The sequence below is a fragment of the Mastomys coucha genome, unplaced genomic scaffold (assembly GCF_008632895.1).
Source record: "Mastomys coucha isolate ucsf_1 unplaced genomic scaffold, UCSF_Mcou_1 pScaffold7, whole genome shotgun sequence".
Lineage (NCBI taxonomy): Eukaryota > Metazoa > Chordata > Mammalia > Rodentia > Muridae > Mastomys > Mastomys coucha.
The window spans coordinates 98,975,152-98,996,901 of record NW_022196913.1 but is presented as its reverse complement, the minus strand read 5'-3'; the positions used below and the strand labels follow the sequence as shown (position 1 = coordinate 98,996,901).

At 44.6% G+C, this 21,750-nt stretch overlaps 1 protein-coding gene across 1 annotated transcript; it reads left to right on the top strand.

Annotated features, from left to right (window-relative positions):
- Positions 1 to 8,932: 8,932 nt before the first annotated feature.
- Positions 8,933 to 14,783, top strand: Lratd2 (LRAT domain containing 2). The gene is made up of 2 exons (XM_031358928.1): positions 8,933 to 9,592; positions 10,090 to 14,783. Exon 2 carries the CDS (start codon positions 10,186 to 10,188, stop codon positions 11,116 to 11,118), a length of 933 nt encoding a protein of 310 aa, XP_031214788.1. The 5' UTR covers positions 8,933 to 9,592; positions 10,090 to 10,185; the 3' UTR covers positions 11,119 to 14,783.
- Positions 14,784 to 21,750: the final 6,967 nt, after the last annotated feature.

The window sequence follows — 21,750 nt, the reverse complement described above, 5'->3', positions numbered from 1 at the left end:
TATTTTGAAAGGGAAAAGAAACAGATGATATTGATTTTAGCAATATATTCCCTGTAACCTAAAATCCAATTATCACTGTTTCAACATGTAATAAATACACAAAGTAAAGTTTTGTGTTGTGTTTGGCTTGTTCTATGACTTCTTAGAACTCACTGAGCACCTTGCAACTAGGACACACTTCAAATCAGATACCCAGTAGCCATTCTTGACTGGTGGATACCATGCAAGGTAACATAAGGTTAGATTTCTTGATTCACCCAAGTCCAGTTCAAAGATCAGTCTGAAGCCCAAATGTCTGGACTATTATGCTGGTCAAAATATAGGCACTTACTAAATTTTAGAGCTTGATATTCCCTCTATAAATTAAAAAAAATTCATACTGTGAAGATGAATAGAGATGGCCCATAAAGATAATTTCAGTTATTCAGTCAACTATAATTTACTGAGCCTAACATGTACCAAGACATTTCCTCAGAGCTGGAGTTAGAAACAAAACAAAACAAAACAAGGACCTATAACTTTCAGAGCTTTGAGTGATGACAACCAAATCAAATTACTAAGTTATACAAAATAAGAAAAGGGAATAAACAAGTTGGTTAAATAATATGTAACAGAACAGAAAGGAATTATGATCCTCCATTTCCATGGCTATAACAAAACACCTGAGGCTGGGTACTTACAAAGAGAAAGGGTTATTTACTGGGTTCTACAGGATGAAGACCACGCATGGCACCAGCTTCTGCTTGACTCATGCCTCATGACAGATGACATCACTATAGCTGTAGCATGTGCAGGGGAGAGGTCACATGATCAGACAGGAAGCCAAACAGATTTTGAGTTCAAGCTTGTTCTTTTATAACAACTCACTCTCTTGGGAACGAATCAGGAATCTAGAATTATCATAATTCCTTCCATTGGAAGTGCTACCAATGGTCTAACCATCTTCCAGGAAGTTTCACTATTTATAGATGCCATCATTTCAAATACTTCAATGACCAAGCCACAGACCCAGGAGTTTTTGGAGACACATCTAAGTCACTGCTATACACAAGAACATGTATGGGAAGTCTGGGGATTTTACAATAATATCATCAGGGATATGTATCCCTGGCATCTTAGTGAAAACTGAACAGACTCTGGTAACATTTGCAGGGACAAGAACTCCAGGCAGAAGGAATGAGAAAAGTTTTGATTCTGAGGGAGATATGCGCTTGCCACGGGGGAAGGGAGTAATGAAGGGCCACCTGGTCTTGAGGTGATGGGAAGAAAACTAGTGGAAAGACCATGGAGCCTATGGTAGGTAGGAACACCCCAGCCCTCTCCGAGGCAGATGGAGCAACATGAGGACTTGGAGCAGAGAAATAACTTGGCTTCGCTCACAGCAGTACAGGATTCCCTCACCCTGCTGGCTTGTGAATGACTGTAGTGCCCTTACTGATCCATGAGAAGCCTTCATCCTAGACCCTGAAAACTGTGCTGGGATGGGCAGAGTTTGCTGAGCTCCCCTGTGTCCCGCATGCTACACACCCTGCCTGAAAAGTGTCACACTGGACAAATGCTCTCGTCTACTCTGTGTCACAGCCTGTCTCCTTGAAGGCATGCAGAAGGCATGGGGGGAGAAAAGGGAGGAGGAGTTGGGGTGTGCTCTGCAGAAGCCTCTGAATCTCTCCTTTCTGAATCTCATCTTCCCTTTGCACACAAGAAGTGCAGAATAAGATTCTTGGAATTTAGGGTTTCCCCCCCTCTCCTCACATTTGGATTTGCAGATATGCCAATATTTGGATCCCTAGAGCTGTAATTTAAGCCAGTCTCTCCCCTGGAACCGCCTGGTGAAATGCATCTTTCATGAGGCTCCTGCGGGAGCCCAGCTACAATCTCAGACTCGTGAGCACAAATCACACGTTCAGCAACATCAACAATATGATCACAGGGCCCCCTGAAGCACTGGGCCTGATGGAAGACCTGGCTCCATCTCTCCTCTCTCACAGACAGCCTGATAGCAAGAGAAATGTGTGAGCGGTAGGTGGGATGGCTTGAAGGCCCAGCCCTCAAGTGCAGCTCCAGCTCCTTCTCAAGGGCCCTCCTCCGTATCTCTGTCCATCTGCAAAGTAACTCGTGCCTACCCTGCTGGAAAGAGTCTGGCCTGGTTATCTAAGAAAAAATGAAACAGAAAGAAAAAAAAAAAAGACATGATTAGGCAGCCTCTGGTGCCTCTCTCCTTCATCTGGACTGTGTCAATGTGTAACGTTCCTACATTGATTTTGTAGGAAAAGTCTGGCAGACTGGGAGCATAGGTACAGGTGACTAGGTCTCAAAGGTGAGGTGAGTACAGTGGCTATCGCCTATCCTAAGGAATGAAACTTAAACGCACAAAACCAGAATAAGAGTTCAACTCCTAGTCTCTTTGATTAGAAGACTGTCTGCCCTGGTCTCTGATAAAAGCGGCGTCTCTGAACATTCAATTCTCCCTGCTTTCTCGGTCTACTCTTCCCCATCCCTGTAACATTCCTAACCCAGGTCTCACGATAGCGCTTTGTTCAGGGTGAAGTACCCAGGGAGGCATGTAGGTAGGATGACCACTATCACCATTAGCTGTGGCCAGAAGCGTTCAGGACTAAAACCATTCAAGTTCCTAGCAAACCAAAACACGCTGGTCACTCCGATTTGCTGGTTCCAGGCCAAGCAAACACACACAGGATGGGAGTATTCCACTCCTCCTCCAATTCTGTTTGATTCATTGTGGAAACCAGACTTCGAGGCTGCAGGGTTCCTCCCTAAATCTGGCCTCTTCCTTGATAATGAGTAGGACTCATACTTCCCTGGGACTTAGCATGCTGGCTGGGGACACCAGGAGTGTGTGGAGATTTGTGACAAAGAGGCCCACAGCAGGAGGGGGGGGTCTCTCCTATTCTTTACACAAAGCCATCATCTGACTTTGACATGGGTTATGGATCATGCCCAGCATGCACATGGCCTTTAGGATGTGTAGGATGCTCCTGCACGTAGGTATTTCCGAAACAGCTATGTTGTGACAGAGATCACCAGCACTACCAAAGAGGCTGAGACACCAGGCCCAGCATGGAGAAAAGACAACTCTAGCACCATACGATTGGCAAACACAAGGAATGTCAAGTTATTACTCTACTGCTGTTCGCTTTCCAAGATGGCCAGGGAGGATGGGTACAAATCAGCGTAGGGGTTTGGGGATGTAGGGTGCTATAGAGGTAGCTGTTTTGAGAAAATGCTCTTATGTTGGTAAGCTTGAGGCCCAGCCTGGGGATAAGCAAAAGTCTAGACTGCTTAACCACAGAGTTCTTTGATCCCCTGTTGTGTACATTCCTGCAGAGACAATTTTCAACCCAGTATCTAACCCCATTTGCAGCATCAGAGTTCAGGCCTCATCGGGTAGAAAGGTCAATTCTCAGTTCATCCTCAGGGCCTTAGAAAAGAAAACTAAGAGCGACTCACCAACACTGAACACAACTTGTTTTTATTTCGGTTCTTCTTAGAGCAGATGCAGAGAATATGAAATTTGGGTTACTGAGGTTGGATGATTAATCTACAAAGCATTCTAAAACAAAATGCAAGCACAATAGGCACCACTGGTGTAGTGTCTTCACTGACTCTATTCTTGGCTCAGGAGGTTTCTTTTCATTCTCTGTCTGGCATCTCCACGATGCCTGTTTCTGTTCCTGTTCTACCATTGTGGGTGGCCAGAGGGATGACCTGAGACCCTAGGCTTGCCTGCCTCTGACAGCATCTCCCAGCTCTGCTTGTTGTTTACTCTTGTCTCCATCTCCTTTTCTCCTATTCCCTAAATGCTCTCAGCTCCATCTTACCTCAGGCTTCTGTTCCCGTCTTCCTTCTGGAGAGGATAGCAATGCCAGCCCTTCTTATCTTTATGTTTCATCCCAAATTCCAGTTCTTGAGGGGTCCTCCTTGGCCATCTCATGTAAAGTAGGCCACGTCCCTGTCATTCTCTCCTTCAGGACAGCTACTCCGTCTCGGGGTGCTTTCTTACACTCCTCACATCCTTGATCTCAGGAACTTTTATTTGTTTTCCTGCTTATTTATCTCATGTCTCCTCCAGTCAAGCCATGAAGGCCACAGTGACTGAGACTTTATGAGATGGAAAAAGAAAAGTGTCACTTCAATATTCGTTAAATGTCATGAAAGACTTTCTGTTTAAAATCAAAAGGTAAAAAACTGCATAGGCTTGGAAGTAAAAGAGACGTGTGATTTTCTGTCTTCTCAGTTTGGGAGAAGACATGGCCCCATAAAGCTTTCACTCTGACAGGCCACTCAATGATAGTAACTCTTGATTTTAGAATTTTGTTAACCCAACAGTATGAAATCCCAATGAGAACTTTTGTTATCCATTGTCCAATACACGGGTTTTGAGATTCATTTTGCCTCAGTCTCTTCTATTTCCTGTTCTTATAAAACATGCCAATGAGCCCTAAAGACTCTATTAGTCTGTGTCCCCAGCTGTAACTGAGCCCTTGGAGGACAGGAGTATCTAGCAGGGTATATGGACCTGTGGAATGAATACATGGTATAGAAGGCACATATCTAATAGGACTTCTAAGAACACATTTTGAATGAAGTTCCCTGTCTCTGCTCCATAGTTTGTCTCTGGAACTCCTTCCATGCGTATTTTGTTCCCCCTTTTAAAAAGGAATGAAGTATCCACACTTTGGTCTTCCTTCTTCCTCAGTTACTTGTGTTTTGTGGATTGTACTTTGTGTATTCCAATCTTCTGGGCTAATATCCACTTATCAGAGAGTGCATACCATGTGTTTTCTTTTGTGATTGGGTTACATCACTCAGGATGATATTCTCCAGATCTATCCATTTCCCTAATAATTTCATAAATTCATTGTTTTTAATAGCTGAGTAGAACTCCATTGTATAGATGTACCACATTTTCTGTATTCATTTCCCTGTTGAGGAACATCTGGGTTGTTTCCAGTTTCTGGCTATTATAAATAAAGCTGCTATGAACATAGTGGAGCATGTGTCCTTATTACATGTTGGAGTATCTTCTGGGTATATGCCCAGGAGTGGTATAGCTGGGTCCTTGGGTAGTACTATGTCCAATTTCCTGAGGAACCACCAAACTGATTTCCAGAGTGGTTGTACTAGCTTACAATCCCACCAGCAATGAAGTAATGTTTCTCTTTCTCCACAACCTCTCCAGCATCTGCTGTCACCTAAGTTTTTTATCCTAGCCATTCTGACTGGTGTGAGGTAGAACCTCAGGGTTGTTTTGATTTGCATTTCCCTGATGACTAAGGATGTTGAACATTTCTTTAGGTGCTTTTCAGCCATTCAATATTCTTTGTTGTCTATGTAACCCACTTTTTAATAGGGTTATTTGGTTCTCTGGAGTCTAACTTCTTGAGTTCTTTGTGTATATTGGATATTAGTCCTTTATCAGATATAGGATTGGTAAAGATCTTTTCCCAATTTGTTGGGTTGGTTGCCATTTTGTCCTATTGACAGTGTCTTTTGCCTTCCAGAAGCTTTATAATTTTATGAGGTCCCATTTGTCAATTCTTGATCTTAGAGCATAAGCTATTGGTGTTCGGTTCAGGAAATTTTCCCCTGTGCCTGCAGACAATCCAGAGACTACTCCACCTTGGAATCCTTCCCATATTCAATCATCAAATCCAGACACTATTGTGGATGCCAGCAAGTGCTGGCTTACAGGAGCCTGATATAGCTATCCCCTGAGGCTCTGACAGTAACCAACTAATACAGAAGTAGAGGTTCACAGCCATCCATTGGACTGAGCACAAGGTTCCTAATGAAGGAGCTAGAGAAAGGACCCAAGGAGCTGAAGGGTTTGCAGCCCCTTAGGACGAACAACAATATGAACTAACCAGTACCCTCAGAGCTCCCAGGGACTAAACCACCAACCAAAGAGTACACATGGTGGGACTTATGGCTCCAGCAGCATATGTAGCAGAGAATGGCCAAGTCAGTTATCAATGGGAGGAGAGGCCCTTGGTCCTGTGAAGGTTCTATGCTACAGTGTAGGGGAATGCCAGGGCCAGGAAATGGGAGAGGGTGGGTTGGTGAGCAGGGGGAGGGTGGAGGGAACAGGGTTTATTATTATTATTATTATTATTATTATTATTATTATTATTATTTCTTTTTTTGGAGGGGAAACTGGGAAAGGAGATATCATATGACATGTAAATAAATAAAATATCTAATATCTAATACAGAATAAAGAACAGGGGCTAGAGAGGTGCCTTAGCTTACTCTTCTTGCAGAGGACTGGAGTTCGGCACTCAGCATCAAAATTGGGTAACACATGACAAACCTGCATGCAAACATAAAATTGAACCCACATACATATAATTAAAAATAATAAAAAATAGAAATAAAAGAAAGAATATTAAATATTTGAATTAGAGGTTGATCTGGGGACACAGCCCTTGGGAAGTAATGGCAGAAGGATTGATGTCTAGCTACAAAGAATTCAATGCCAGCCTGGACAAGTTAGTGTGACAGAATCTCAAAATGTGTGAAAAGTAAGAAAACAATAGAACACTTACCTAACATGTGCAACAGCCCAGGTTCAGTCCTCTGCACCACAAGCAAAAAATACACAAATAGTCAATATATGAATTAGAAAACAATGGGAAATAGCATTTAATCATGAGCTGAATTATACATAATCAAGTGATAAGGTGTGAAATATATGGCTGTTGGATGGAAAGGGGGTCAGCAGAAAGACTCCTAGGGTCAGGAGGGAGACCTCCTTAGGTGATGTGACAGGACAGGAGTGGAAGCAATTGTAGAGCACACCTTTGGAAAGCAGCCACCATTGCTGCCTCAGAGCCGGAACCTCCAGCTCCAGCTCCAGCCCCGGCCCGGCTCCGGCCCCCGGCCCTGGCCCCAGCCCTGGCCCCGGCTCCGGCTCCGGCTCCGGCTCCAGCTCTTTGTTGCTTACCATTCTGGATAATGGGACGAATGGCCTTAGAGCCTTAGGGCTTTTTATTTTATTTTTTCTAGTAAAACTGGTAATCTCAACTTTCATTCATTAAATATTTGAGATGAACAAAGCCTTTTTGGAGGCACTGTGTGACCTCTGACTCAGTGTTCCATGTGGCCAGATGGAGGCTGAGCCCTAGACATTCATTAATTTTAAAAAATCTGCACCAGACGATGGCTATCAAAGGTATCACATGCTCACTTGCTGATTGCTTCATAAAATCGGGAAGTTCTCTCTCTCTCTCTCTCTCTCTCTCTCTCTCTCTCTCTCTCTGTGTGTGTGTGTGTGTGTGTGTGTGTGTTGGGAGAAGGATTAAATCCAGAGCCTTGCACATTCTAGGCACAAGCTCTCTGTCATAGAATTCTATCCAGCTCTTAAGATGTAACTTTTGGTCTTTGGAAAATTTCTCCTCCAGTATCTACTAAGCACTCATTAACTGACATTAACTGAGTGAGTACTAGATAAGACGACGGGAGGCCTCTTCCCTCTGAGACTTTATCGTTGGCCAATTGGCTAACAGAGCAACTGCTGAGATAATAAGACAGGGTCAAAGCAGTACTGTTCTCTCAGGCTTTAGGACATGAACCCAGGGTGCCAGCAGCAGCCTACTGTACAACTGTTGTCTTCCACAGACTCCATCTCTTCTCAGCCCATCCAGTGTCACACAGGGGCAAACTGGTCCACAGCATCTGACAGAAAGAAGGTTTCACCACTCAACAGCCAAATTCTAAGTGTAACACTCATCTTTCTGTGCTCACATGGTAGGAGCAATGGCCCCTGGAGCATGTAATTCAAATGTCCAGTAACTGTTCTCCTGACTTCACATATCCTCAGCCAATCAGAAAATATTGAAATGAAATCTTCGGGATACACATAAATCTCTCTTTTGGTTTAGCTTGTACTGTGATCTTAGGCTTGCTGAAGGACTAACTTCCATCAGAGCCCTGACAATATTGATTGTTTTGGCTTAAAGGTACATAAGTAGATTGATTTTTGTTTCTGCTTTCAAACTAAAAAGGATCATAGTAGTGTTAGTATATTCCTGTTTCCACTGGTTGGTATGCACTGAATGAATAAATAATGTTACTTGGAAAAATTCAGTCGATGGAAAACAAGGTGCAGGTCTTGAATTGCACTGTTAACTGGCTTGGGTGCTTCCTAAGATTGTCGATTTCAGTTCTGACCCATTATTTAGAAGGAGGAGGATGAGGAGGGTGAGGAGGAGAGGAAGAGGAAGGGGAAGGGGAAGGAGAGCAGGAGGAGGAGGAGGAGGAAGCAGCAACAGCACCAGCAAAAATCACTTTAGTAGTTTAGGTCTGGGGTAGAGAAATGAACCCAGCAGGTGGGGGAAGTGTCCTCTTGTGGAGGTTAATAATCAACAGGGCTGCCACTTCCCTCTCAATGTAAGGAGGAAGGAAATATATTCACCAGGGGTCTCTGCTAATTTGTTTTTAATTTAAGGACAATTAGGCAAGTCTACACGCCCACCCCATTTCTGCATGCTTTCTCTCACAGCTAGAAAAAAAAAAAAAACAGAAAAGAAAGAAGGCTGTGAAATTTATGTTGTGTTTACGTGGAGAGACACCTAACAGTCACTAGGGGTTTTGGGGGCCACTCAACTAAGTCCTGTATTATACTGCTTCCTCTTTCTGCAATATATATATATATATATATATATATATATATATATATATATATATATTACTATCCCAAAATATTACTTGCTCTGGAAACGGGTTTTAGATGACGTGTTTCTTGAACTGTTGCAGCATAGACTCCTTTAGGTCATAAAAATGTTCTGGATAAGTCAGTCTCTTCCTCTTTAGATATTCCATCTAAGAAAAAAATGGAAGGAAAAGAGGAAGAAAGACCAACATCTCACCACTTGCATTTCTTTACTGGCAGGCGGCGTTTGACATCCAACTTTTCAAAACCCCAACTCAGAATAATAGAAAGGTAAGGGGGCACAGGAAGGTGGAGGAAGCCGGCTCGCATGAGAGGTATACTATTTTCCAGCCCGATTTAAACCCGCTATAGAGGAGGCGTGGCCCTGGAAGGGCGGAGCAGCCCTGGTGGGCGGGATGGGGCGGGGGCGGGGCTCCGAGAGACTAAGCTGGATACAGGAAAGAGCGGAGCTCCGGGAGCCACGTCTGTCTCTTTAAATGCCACGGGCTGCACTCCCGCCCGGGAGCCCCGAGCCGGATCTACAATCCCGTCACCCGCTCCGGCGCTTGTTGCTCGCCTAGCCTGAGCCGGAGCTGCGGCCCCTGGGAAGCCCAGCTAGCTCCTTCTGCTTTTCTCCTCGTGCCCCACCTTCCCGGAAATCTGCCTGAGGGGTCGTGCAGCAACGAGCGTGAACAGGCACTACCCCCCAAAATCTTCAAGTCTTGGGGCTCTACACAGCCGCGGGGGGCGGCGGGGGAGAAATGCGTCCCTCCCCGAAGCCCAGCTTCGCCGTGGTCTGCGCTGGAAGAGGAGGCACTGCGGAGCCCACACCTGCGAACTCGCCCTAGAAGTCTCGGGTGCGGCAGGTTGCCCCTCCCGGTCCCCTAGGGTTTCTACCTCTCGGGGAGAGAGTCGGCGCAGGTAATCTGAACCCCAGGGCAGGCGCGCGGGGGAGGGGCCGGGGAACCGCAGAGACTTGCGGCAGGTGAACCAAGTCAGATGGGTCACCTCCCACCTCCACGAAGAGGGAGCCTCGCGGGTTCCTAAGGGGTGCAGGCATTGGAGGACCTCAAAGGGCTAGTTAGGATCCGGAGTGGAAGGGGAAGTTAGGAAAGAGAAGGAAATTGGAATAAAGTTTCTATTTCCTTCCCCCCTCCTGCCCAGGGTTGGCAGGTAGGGCGCGGGCGGAAGCTGTCGGAGCCGCTGATGCAATGGCTTTGGCTGCGGCCAGGTGATAGCTGGGGGAAGAGGGAAGCTGGAGTGGCCATGTCTCCAGTGATCGTGACCTTAGTGGTGTAGAAACGCGAGGAAGCTCTTCCCCTAGACTTCCCCTAAAATGGCTCCAGGTGCTCGGCCCCTACCCGGTCTTTTTCTGGAGTGGCACCTACAAACATCTCCCGTGTCTTCTCTTCCAACAGGTGGCTTTAGCCCCTGCCCGGGGACCAGTGCCAATGACTCTGATGGTGGTTTCGCTTTCTCCTCTTGAAGTCCTGTGAACGAGCGTCCATAGCGTAATGGGCAACCAGGTGGAGAAACTGACCCACCTAAGTTACAAGGAAGTTCCCACGGCCGACCCAACCGGCGTGGATCGAGACGACGGGCCCCGCATCGGAGTCTCTTATATTTTCTCCAACGACGACGAGGATGTGGAACCTCAGCCACCGCCCCAGGGGCTTGATGGCGGAGCTTTGTCCGACTCGGGGGACCGGCCTCCCCTACCCCCACCACAGCCCTACGATCCGCGGCAGCACGAGGTGGAATGCTCGGTGTTTTATCGTGATGAGTGCATCTATCAGAAAAGCTTCGCGCCGGGATCGGCGGCGCTGAGCACCTACACCCCGGAGAACTTGCTCAACAAGTGCAGTCCGGGTGACCTGGTGGAGTTTGTATCGCAGGCGCAATACCCGCACTGGGCTGTCTACGTGGGCAATTTCCAGGTGGTGCATTTGCACCGGCTGGAGGTGAGCAACAGCTTCCTGACCGATGCGAGCCAGGGCCGGCGCGGCCGCGTGGTCAACGATCTGTATCGCTACAAGCCCCTGAGCCCCAGCGCTGTAGTGCGCAACGCACTGGCCCACGTGGGCGCCAAGGAGCGCGAGCTTAGCTGGCGCAACTCCGAGAGCTTTGCCGCCTGGTGCCGCTATGGCAAACGCGAGTTCAAGATCGGTGGCGAGCTGCGCATCGGCAAGCAGCCCTACCGTTTGCAGATCCAGCTCTCGGCTCAGCGCAGCCACACTCTCGAGTTCCAGAGCCTGGAGGACTTGATCATGGAGAAGCGGCGCAACGACCAGATCGGACGCGCGGCGGTGCTGCAGGAGCTCGCCACGCACCTGCACCCGGCTGAGCCGGACGAGGGCGACAGCGACGCGGCTCGGACTACACCGTCTCCCCTGCGTCCCCCAGCATCGGGCTCCGAGGAGGAGAATGGAGACTCGGCGGTGCACTGATACTTGACCGGGGCTCAGAGCTACAAAAGAAAGCTATTTGCTGCGGCCACGCCCCCTTTCTCCCTTCCCCCCACCCCCTACACTTGGGCCCCATTTAGTATTCCTGGGCCTTTTGGAAAAAGCAGAGTTGGTGAAAAGCACTGCCATCTTTGGACGGGGGAGGAGGAAGGGGACTTAGAGAGCAGGTAGGATTGGCTGGTGGGTGGCCATGGGGTGCTTTTTCTTCAGGCCCCCTCAGTCCACCTTCCTTTCTGAGGTGGGGTAAAGAGTGAACTTGCTTGCGGCTTCAACCCTTACAGATCTGGGACCAAATTCAACCCTTCGTATAAAAGCAGGCTTGGGGGAAATCTCAGAGCACATTTGCCCTGCATTCGGCCTCTCTGGATCCCTCCCTCCCCTCAGCTTGGAGGGTGCAGAGTACAAAGGCCAGAGAGGATTGGGGAGGAGCCGCTTCGGGTCGGCTAGGAGAACTGCTTATCTGCTTCCCCCACTGAGCTGTGCTTGGGATCCTAGAAGCTGGAGTGATTTATTTTATGGGATTCCCAGGGCACAGGGCTGCGGAAACTACAGGATCTGGGAGCAGCAGACCGAGACCAAACAGCCCTGTATTAAGTGCAGCAAATACTTTTAGCAAACTCAGGCTACAGGCTACAAACGGATTTCACTACCTCCCCCTCCCTCTCCCCAAGTACCTCCTCTTGGGAAGCTGGCTCTAAGCGGAGTCTTTGGCTCCTGACTCCTTCCCCAGTTACAAGTAAATCATTGTCAAGGGCCAGCCAGGGAGAGGATTCAATTAAGGTGCCATTCTGCCTCCTGTGTTTTTGGCCTGCTGTTGTGGACGCTTAGAGCTATGGTGGTGTTATCAAGGGAGGCAATAGCCCTTTGTGTCTCTGATCTAATTAAACCTGCTTGGCCGTGTTCATCTGCAGGTCACAGATGGGGTTGGCTTGTGCCACCCCATAAAGTATCCTCTAGGGAATCAACCAGTGCTACCCAGGCAGGAATTAAATCTCTCCTTGTCCCCTTGCTGAGTGGTGAAAGTAACCCTTTAAAAACCAAGCTGGATCTAGGGTTCAGTTTGCTTTTTGTTCTTCTCTCCCTGGTCCCCCTTCCTCACCAGACAGTTGCTGTTGGTAGAGTTAGGATTATTCTGCCATCCATGATGTATGAAGTTTAATTCAAGGCACAAAGTCTTGTTATATGTACCCCATTTCTTTGTGGCTTGGAGAACTTCCTATTCAGAGTCCTTTCTTAAGAGTGGTGGCATCAGACACAGAACAGATTTGATAACAGCCCCAAACATTAGGTTGGTGGTGGTGGCATGTGAACAGGTAGCAATTGCCACTGAACTTCCATGCACTTTTGGTACGAGGCTTTAAGACTCCTATAGCCTGTTACCTGAACTGCCGGCCGACCTTTGACAGCTGAGTGCTTATGGGCAGACTGTCAACTTCTCAAAAGTTGAGCAGAGTTAAAGGCCGTTGCTGCTTCCACCAGTCTTTATAACACTGGAACTAGTTCTTAGTCATTGGAACAAAATCTTACTTGAGTGTCCTGAAGCCATGGTCATTGTTGGGCTTCTTGCTTGGGGATCTGTAAATCACACTTTTTTTTTTTAAAGCATAGCTCTTCATAGTACCTCAGCATGAAACCTTTCCCTTAATCGTAAAGGCACCAAATGCTCTTCCAGCTTCCACAGTGCTTACAAAGCAAGTCCTTGTTCTTCGATGAGTTACATACACGCTAGCCTTGGTTTGGGACATTGGAGGAGAACCGTTTTCTAGTTGGGAATATGGATCTGGTTTCCATGTTTAACGAGCTTGTAGGTATTTGATTATATGATCTTGTCCATGGGACAGCAGAGAAATATAAACACAGAGGATATTATTGAGGGAAACCTATGTCTAACAGATTTGTGTTAGTGAAAGTGGAAATTGATGCCCACTGGGTAGACTCCAGGAGGGGAGGAATCGGAATGGCTGTCTAGAACACTCTCCCTGCTCTCCCTTGCCCTCTTCCTCAGACCTCAAAAATCATCCTGAGTGGAGCAGGTGACTTGCGTTGTATGTGAAGTGCCCGAGAAGGAAGAAGGCCTAAGATCCATCCCACCTGTAGCATCCTTCCTCTTTGAACGTTGATCTGTTTCAGATGATGGTTTCTGGAATGTGCTGCCAGCAATATTTCTGGGTACCAATAATGCCAAATGTGTAATCCTTAGGAAGAGCTAACATACTGAGAGTTTTCTTGGGTGGGGCAGGAAGTCTAAGGCAGTGGTCCTCAACCTGCGGGTCCTGATCCTTTTGGATGTCTCATGTCAGGTATTTAAGTTATGATTCGTAACAGTAGCAAAATTAGAGTTATAAAGAAACAACAAAATAACTCTATGTTTGAGGGTCACTACAACATGAGAAACTAACCATATTTAAGGGTCACAGGATTAGGCTGAGAACCACTGCTCTAAAGTAAAGTACATAAATTTAGGGCTCTAAGATAGTGTCATGTCATCTCTTGGTTTTTAAGACTGCAGTGTTGTAGGGAAAACATTTTTTACTTCAACGTCCTGGCAATGGCTACATCTGGCACTTTAGGGGAAAAAAAAGTATAATAATAATTTTTGTTTCTCTTTAGGAATAAGACATAGAACTATTTTGTACTGTGAATTATGGACACTCTTTGAAGGAAAGAAATATTAATTCCAGTGTTTTTCTGAAGCTCTGGAAGGGATAAGCAAGACCCCGTGGAACATGTACAAAAAGAAACCAGACAAATTCTATTTTCTTACCCGAGCAAATATTTTATTGAGACTGCTTATGTATGTCAAAAGAGCCTACAACTTCAGCTATACAACTTTTTGTATTGAAAGAACTCGTACTTTTGTAGCTTTTATTCCACATTTAATTTAAAATGACTTTGTAACACTAAAGTGTCTAGCAGAAGACTTTATTCCAGATCTTGAAGAAAATTTTTAGTTTTTATGAAAATGGTTCAGTGGTTCAGCTTCCCAAAGCTGCGGTGCTCCTGGCCCTCCTGGCACCATGGGACAAGGACAACCACATGACAACATATTTTTTTGGAAGCAAAACTTTAATTTTATATGACATATACTATGGAAAGCTAAGAAAAATCTAAGGACTACTAGTTTTCTTTTTCTTTCTTTTTTTCTTAAAATGGGATCCACTGTGTTGAAGACTCTTGCTATCATGTGCTTGTCTAGACATTTTTTTTAAAAAACAATTAAAATAGAATTGAGCGTGATCATAGTCATCCAATGGATTTGTTTGGAAAATTAGATTTCATTTGTGAATTGTTTAAAAATCAGGATACTGATGAATTTGACTGTTTATTCCTCTTCTCATTATGTTTTTTTCTTGGTTATGAATCAGGATACATACTCCACAGGCATTTTCTTTCCCAGCAAATTGTAGGAACTTTAATTTGATTGGTGGTTGTATGTTAAATCAGTTTTCTTTTACCACTTCTTGAGAAGGCGGTTCCAGTTCGAAATTGTATCATTTCCTTCAAAATGAAGGGCCGTACTTAGTTAAATAAAAGATCGATGACATCTTTTAAGCCATTTCCTCTTCACTCTGTCTTATTAAAATGAAAGCTGTCAAGTCCTTTTAAAAAATGTTATGAGGGTTCCAAATAAACCATCTATTATTAGAGCTCATTGCATTCCTTTCTCCATAAGACACCCTTTCTTTTGACATTTTTTTTTTTAGTATTAATTCAAGCTGTTCAATTCGCTGTAATATTAGTGGGTCATCCTTGCATTGTTCTGTGAATAGTTTGTTGGATTTGGTTAGTGGTCCACACTCTTATATTTATCATGTGGGAATTAATTGCCCGCTGCTTTATGCTGTGCTCACGAAAAGTTTCTTATGACCATACATTTTCCTTCCATACGGTTTTCCTTTCTTTTTCTTTTATTTATTCATTTACTTTATATCCTGATTGCAGGCCCCCTCTCCTCCCAGTCTCCCTTCACACAGCCCCTCCTCCTCCCCACTCCCCTTCACTTCTAAGAAGGGAGAAGTCCCCCCACCCCACCTGGGCACCAACCCACACTAGCACCTGAAGTCACTGTAGGACTTCCCAGTGAGACCAGATTAGGCAGCCCAGTTAGGGGAACAGGATCCACAGATAGGCAACAAAGTCAGGATAAGCCCTCTGCCCCAGTTGTTTGGGGACCCACATAAAGTCTGAGCTGTACATCTACTACATATGTGGGGGGGGGGAGCTAGATCTAGCCTGTGTATGCACTGTGGTTGGTGGTAATGTCTCTGGGAGCACCCAAGGGTCCAGGTTAGTTGATTCTGTTGGTCTTCTGGTGGAGTCACTATCCCTTCTGGTTTCCTCAATCTTTCCCCCAATGGGTTGGACCACTAACCAAATCCAACAAACTATTCACTGAACAATGCAAGGATGACTTTCTGAGCTCCCTATCTAATTTGGCTGTGGGTCTCTGCATCTGTTTTGGTCAGCTGCTGGGTAGAGCCTTTCAGAGGACAGTCATGCTAAGTTCTGTGAATCCAGGCTGAGGCTGACATACAAACATAGCCTGAGGCTTCAAAGTAGTTAAAGGAGGAAGACAGGCCAGCAATGTGTCCCTATTGATCCTCTATGGACATCTCAGCACATTCATGACTGCTGCATTCATTTATGTCTGTCTAGCATAGGGCACCTATGTATCCAGGACAGCAATGGCAAATATAACTATTCAATACACAGTTTTCAAAAATCAGTGTGAATGTTGCCAGAAGATAGACTTACCATGGAATCTACCATGGGAAGTTCTGTGTTCAGCAACTTGCATTGAGCCTTACTTAACGTGGCTCCATAGCTTCAGGTAAAACCATGCCTATCATACGGCACTGTTTGCATGACAAGGAATGCGATATGGATCTATGCAGTTGGTAGAACAGATGCGTCACCTAAGAGGCTCACCAACACAGTCTCTGAAATTACCTTCACAGTATCAAAAGGTTCAAATCCCTAGCTTTTGTCAACAGACTGAAAATTTTACATAACAAAGTAGAACTGAGTTAAAAGGAGCCCAAGTGGCAAGTTCCCATTTCTCTCTGCTGTAGAAGTCTTTAGCCTCACAGTTCTTATTGCACAAACTTTGGAAAGGGAAGGCTAAATGCAGAATTGGCACAAATTTCGGGGTGGTTTTGATGGAAGCTGCTGCTCCTACTTTTTCTCAGTGGACTTAGCTTGCTTAATGTAGGAAAATGACATGTTCAGAAGTGTTTAAAAGGACCTCTAAAATGAACAGGCTCAGAATAGGTGCGAAAAAAAGGCTTCTATTTCCTTTTACTGAATTTACTAGGGGAACCGCTTATTAAACAAACATAGCAATTTGTCTGCAGAAGAAATGCATTCACAATCACAGTAAGGTACAGTCCTGAGCATCTTGAAGGGCCAGAGAGTGTCGAGCCTAGCCGCATGTCAATCTGGAACAACAAAACTGCAATCAGAGATTCTCCTTTGAAGAATATGTTTTGGGGTTAACAGAGCATCATCTTGTAGTGGGAACGATCATGACTCTAAATTGTGACTGCTCAAAACAGGTTCAGGCCAGGGGAGCTGTGTTAAAGACACAGGTTTTGAGGAACAATAATAACCCTTAGCCTCAGTAGTTAACAAGAGTGGTTGAACAGACAGTTGCTATGCAGCTGCCCTCACAGTTCTATTGGTATCGGATGGCATGGCTTGTGGTTTTGGCTGAGTCTTTGGCTGTAGTGACTATTGGCCAATCATGTAATAACTAGGCAAGGCTTCCTGACTTTTGTTAGGGCTGATAGAAGTGACTTCATCTTGATTCTGATACAATTTTCATGTACTTTACTCACTAGGAGCCAGAACACAAAGAAATTTTACATATATATGTATATATATATATATATACATATATATATATGTGTGTGTGTGTGTGTCTACATATATATATACATACATATATATATACATATATGTATATGTATATATATATGTATATATATGTATATATATATATATATATATATGTAAGGAAGTTTTTCGTAAGAGGAAATCATGTGCATGGGACAGGTTGTAATAAAGGTGGCTTTGTAATGGGCTAATGGTTGATAGGTATAGGAAGAAATAAAAAATACATATGTTTAATTAAGTGGGTAAAGCCTGGAGTCCTATCATACAATCAGTTCGAAACATAAATACAAAAAGTGAGAGACCTCAAAGAAGTCATCAACAGAACAGCTACTTACTGGGTCCTTAGCCAGGAGGCTCCTCAATTCCCATAGTGTACCTAACATACAAACTACATCTATAGTCACTTCCATTTAAATAGACAAGGTGAGCAGCAGCAACAAAAGCACAGAAGCATTTGATTATGCTTGTGATGGAAAGATGTATAGTCTGTAAAAGAGGCTCTCTCCGCTAATGACTCAGATAATGCTACATGTCTGCCTTAGAAGAGGCGGAAGGGAGGGAGAATGATCAGGTGCCTTGGAGTAGTGCAGACACATTCATCAAGGCGGAAGGGCTGGAGAGCAAATGAATGAACCCTCAATGTTCTCAAAATGCCTTTGTTTCAAATGCTCGTACTCACAAGCCTCTCCAGCTCATTCACAGTGAAGTTAGAACAGGATGAACACAGCAAGGGCTTTTAGGAGGTATGGGGGTGTGACGGTCAATGACCGTCAGTGCTGGAGATTGTCCTGTTAACACTATGCAGGCCTTGGGTTAGTAGAAAGTAGAGGGTGGATTCAGGTCTCGTCCCAGCATGGGAGAATAGACAAATGTGTGGACTCTGCTAGGTGAGACCTGAAGAGCAGGAATTTTCAGCCTTGGAATCAGAATTGGGGAGGAGGGAGTTTTGTTCAGCGGGTAAACCCTTGCTGAGTTTCTCATGCTATAACACCTCAAGAGTGGTCATAAATGGCTATAAAGATGCACTCTAGGCTACTTCCTCTGGGAAATATAATGCTCAGTCAAGTCCTAGTGTGGTTATCTGACTATCCAGTGCATTCCTTTTGGTCTTGTAACTTAGGATGCTAGACTGAAGGGAAAGGGTCCACCTGTGCACAAATTATGGCTGGGACTCAGTAGTCAAAAGATCTGGATGTCTCCTGTGTTTCTCTGTTGTGGCCTGTGACTTGTGAACCTGGGAAAAGTTCTATACTTCCTGGAATATGCAATTTCACCTTCTGTACAATGTACTATTTCAGTTTGACTTATATGTATATGGCATGGTAGCAGTGTAGCATTATTTGCTTAATGCTAACATAAATCAGCATAACGATTAATATATAATAGTACATTTGGAGTACATCTACCTTAATGTCAGTTGTAAGGACAAAACGAAACAGGTCCGTAGTGGCCCCTGTTAATAACAACTAGGATTAGGAAGGAAAATTCAAGGTCTCATGTAAGCCGCCTTTCCGTCCAGCGGAAATAAGGAGGCAAACATGAGCCCTTCTCCAAGCAGATTTTACTCAGGAACCCTTATTTTACTTCTTCTTAATAATATCTCTAATCTCATCTAGTATCTCTAGTAGTAGTCTTTAGCAGTCTCTCTAATCTCCTCAGAAGTTGACGTCAATGCCCCTCAACCCCCAGCCTTCACAGGTTAAATACTTTTCCTGGTCCCAATCAGCATCAGATACGTCGCAAAGCATAATAGGCTGCGGGAAATTCATACCAGCTTGTGTCACAAACTGGAGGCACTCAGCTACTCCAACTAAGGGCTTGATTATCAATGCTCTCTGCTCTGGCCAGAGACCAGGTGTTTAGTATATATGTATATAGGGTGGCAGCTGCAGCTCCCCACAGTCTCACAGTTCATTTGGTACAGAGCTTGCTGGCAAAACATGACAGCTGAGTTTGGATTACCTGGACCCACATCAAAGCGCAAAATCATCTAAGTCTTTTTTTTATTTTGGAAAAAGCATTTAAAAGCATGTATGTTTCTGTTGGCTTTCAAATATTGCCACTGGGCAGTGGTGGCACATGCCTTTAATCCCAGCACTTGGGAGGCAGAGGCAGGTGGATTCATGAGTTTAAGGCCAGCCTGGTCTACAGAGTAAGTTCCAGGACAACCAGGGCTATACAGAGAAACCCTGTCTTGAAAAAAAAAATCAAATATTGCTATATTTCTCATGGACATTGCTTTTTTTTTCTTTCCATATCAGAGTGCATTTCCCTTTGCAGCCCAACTGTCCCTGGGCAGCGCATCATAGATTACTGAAGGATGTGGTCGTATCTCACCGGATATGCATAATCTATATGAAGGGAGTCCTTTTCTTGTCATACTTCAGACAGAGTTATGTTTGTCCATAAATCCATAAAGCAGTAAATGGTGGTTGTTCTTTGTACTGACATATATTCTCAAAAATTGAATTTATGTTTAGATTTACAGAGACTTCTTGTATACCGCAGAGCCTGGCTTCGAGCATCACTGTGATGCCTCGTCTTGATCCATGAGCTCGCTCTGATACATCATTATCTCTTCAACCCACAGTTTACATCAGGGCCCACTCAGCATGGTGCTTTCTACAAACACTGTCAGCTGTCCCCACCATTACAGCTTTCACTCTCTTCCTTCATCTCTTCCTCCTTCTCTGGACTGAGGCTGAACTCTTTTCAGCTGTTCTTATCCAGTCTTAAGAGAAACTTCCTTGTATGCCACCCTGCTTTCCACTACCGGTCCAACAACATTCCTGGCAAGAGTGGCTTTCATTCATTCCGTAGGAGTTCCTGAGGCCTGCCAGGCCAGGATAGCAGGAGGCTAGAGAGATGACCAAGGTGCATGCCCCCATTCCATGAAGGAAGCCAGACAGGCTATACCTTTTGTGATAAAGTGTGATGATAAGCCAGGCAGGCCCCAGGCATAAGAGCAGTACCACCCTTGTTGGGCAAGGATTCCAGGCGAAGCTTTCTAGGGAGGGTGTAAGGAGTGGAGATCTTATCAGTTTATAGCTCAGTTCTGATCTGTTCTCTTCAATCCAGGGTTATAATTTTGTGTGGCTAGTGAAGAAGGAAGATGGATATACAAAGAAGTACTATGATTTCCTTAATAAGTCTTCCTCCCCCAGATATGGATAGGCTGATATGGATATTAACCACCTAGACTATATATTCTTAGGTATAACCCACATTATAGGTCATCTCTCTCTCTCTCTCTCTCTCTCTCTCTCTCTCTCTCTCTCTCTCTCTCACACACACACACACACACACACACACACACATATTCATGCACACCCATACTCAGACATTATGACAAACTGCACTGGTCTTCATTTTACTTCACTAAAAGCAATCTCTTTTCTGAGGATCTTAACTCAGCTTACCTTGAAAATATCACTGTTGGTCCAGTACAGTGAGGATTAAGGCCTTCTCTGTCTTGAAGGAGCTGAGAGGTATTACAGGAAGTGCAGCTTGGGGTGTCACCTCGGTACCCCTCTTGGTTGGTCCACCCAGGCACATGAGTCATCATTTGCAAAATGAAAGTAACAGATCAGCTACTAGGCCATGGTTACAATCTGCATATGCATTGCAGTCCCCAGAGAGAATCCTGACATGGATTACACACTCAGTGATGGGTGACCCTCCCGATCTCTTACTGTCTCTTTCTCACTAACAAACACACACACACACACACACACACACACACACACACACACACACACACACACGAATTAACCCAAGAATCTCCTAGTTAGATTTCTGTTCAAAACAGATTCAGCCAAACTCAAATGGATTTAAAGTGGTTGGCTGTTCAGGATTAAATCCAATTAAATTGATGCAGTATTTGATTTTCTGAGGGTAAAATCACTGTCCTGAACATTTGAGAAGTACCTTAGTAACTTGCACGCATGCACACACACACACACACACACACACACACACACACACACACACACCATTTACTCACAGGTACATATCAATAGCTTCCTTCAAAGTGAGCATACCTCTAAGGCGTGAAGCCCTGAGTACTGTTAGCGCCATCTTTGGGTGACCTTTTTCTTAGCTCCCTGGCCTTTCTCTGCTTGCTTCCCCTATGAACTTCTCTTTTGTTAGGATAATTTTGTTACAATTTTTTGATGACCAGAAGTAACATGTGCCTAACATAAAATAAAGTCAAGTGTCAATGTGTATGAAGTAAACAAGACGCCCCTTTAGGCGGCCACTCCCTCTCTCTTTCACCCTCTGTGTTTCCTGAGTGTCCCTTCTAGATTTTTCTTTTCTTTTCTTTTTTTCTTTCTGTGTTTACATTTCATATACTCCTTTAGGTTTGGGCGTTGCTTGTATACTAAAATTACATCATGCTATTGATATTTCTCAAATTATTTTTTTCCTCATCAGTAAGTTAGGACTTTTGTATTAGAATGTAAACTATCATGAACATGCTTAAAAAGCTTTGGAACACAGTAAAGTCTTTCTTATTTGTCAGTTCTCTTATTGATCATGTGAAGTGTCTCCAATGGTTTATAATAATGAGTGATACCACTTGCCTTTTGCCACAACAGTTTCTGGTGTGTGTGTGTGTGTGTGTGTGTGTGTGTGTGTGTGTCGGTAGGATATAATCATTGACATAAAATTTCTGGGTAAAGGTTATGCAGAATTAACCTTGATAAGAAAAGACACGTT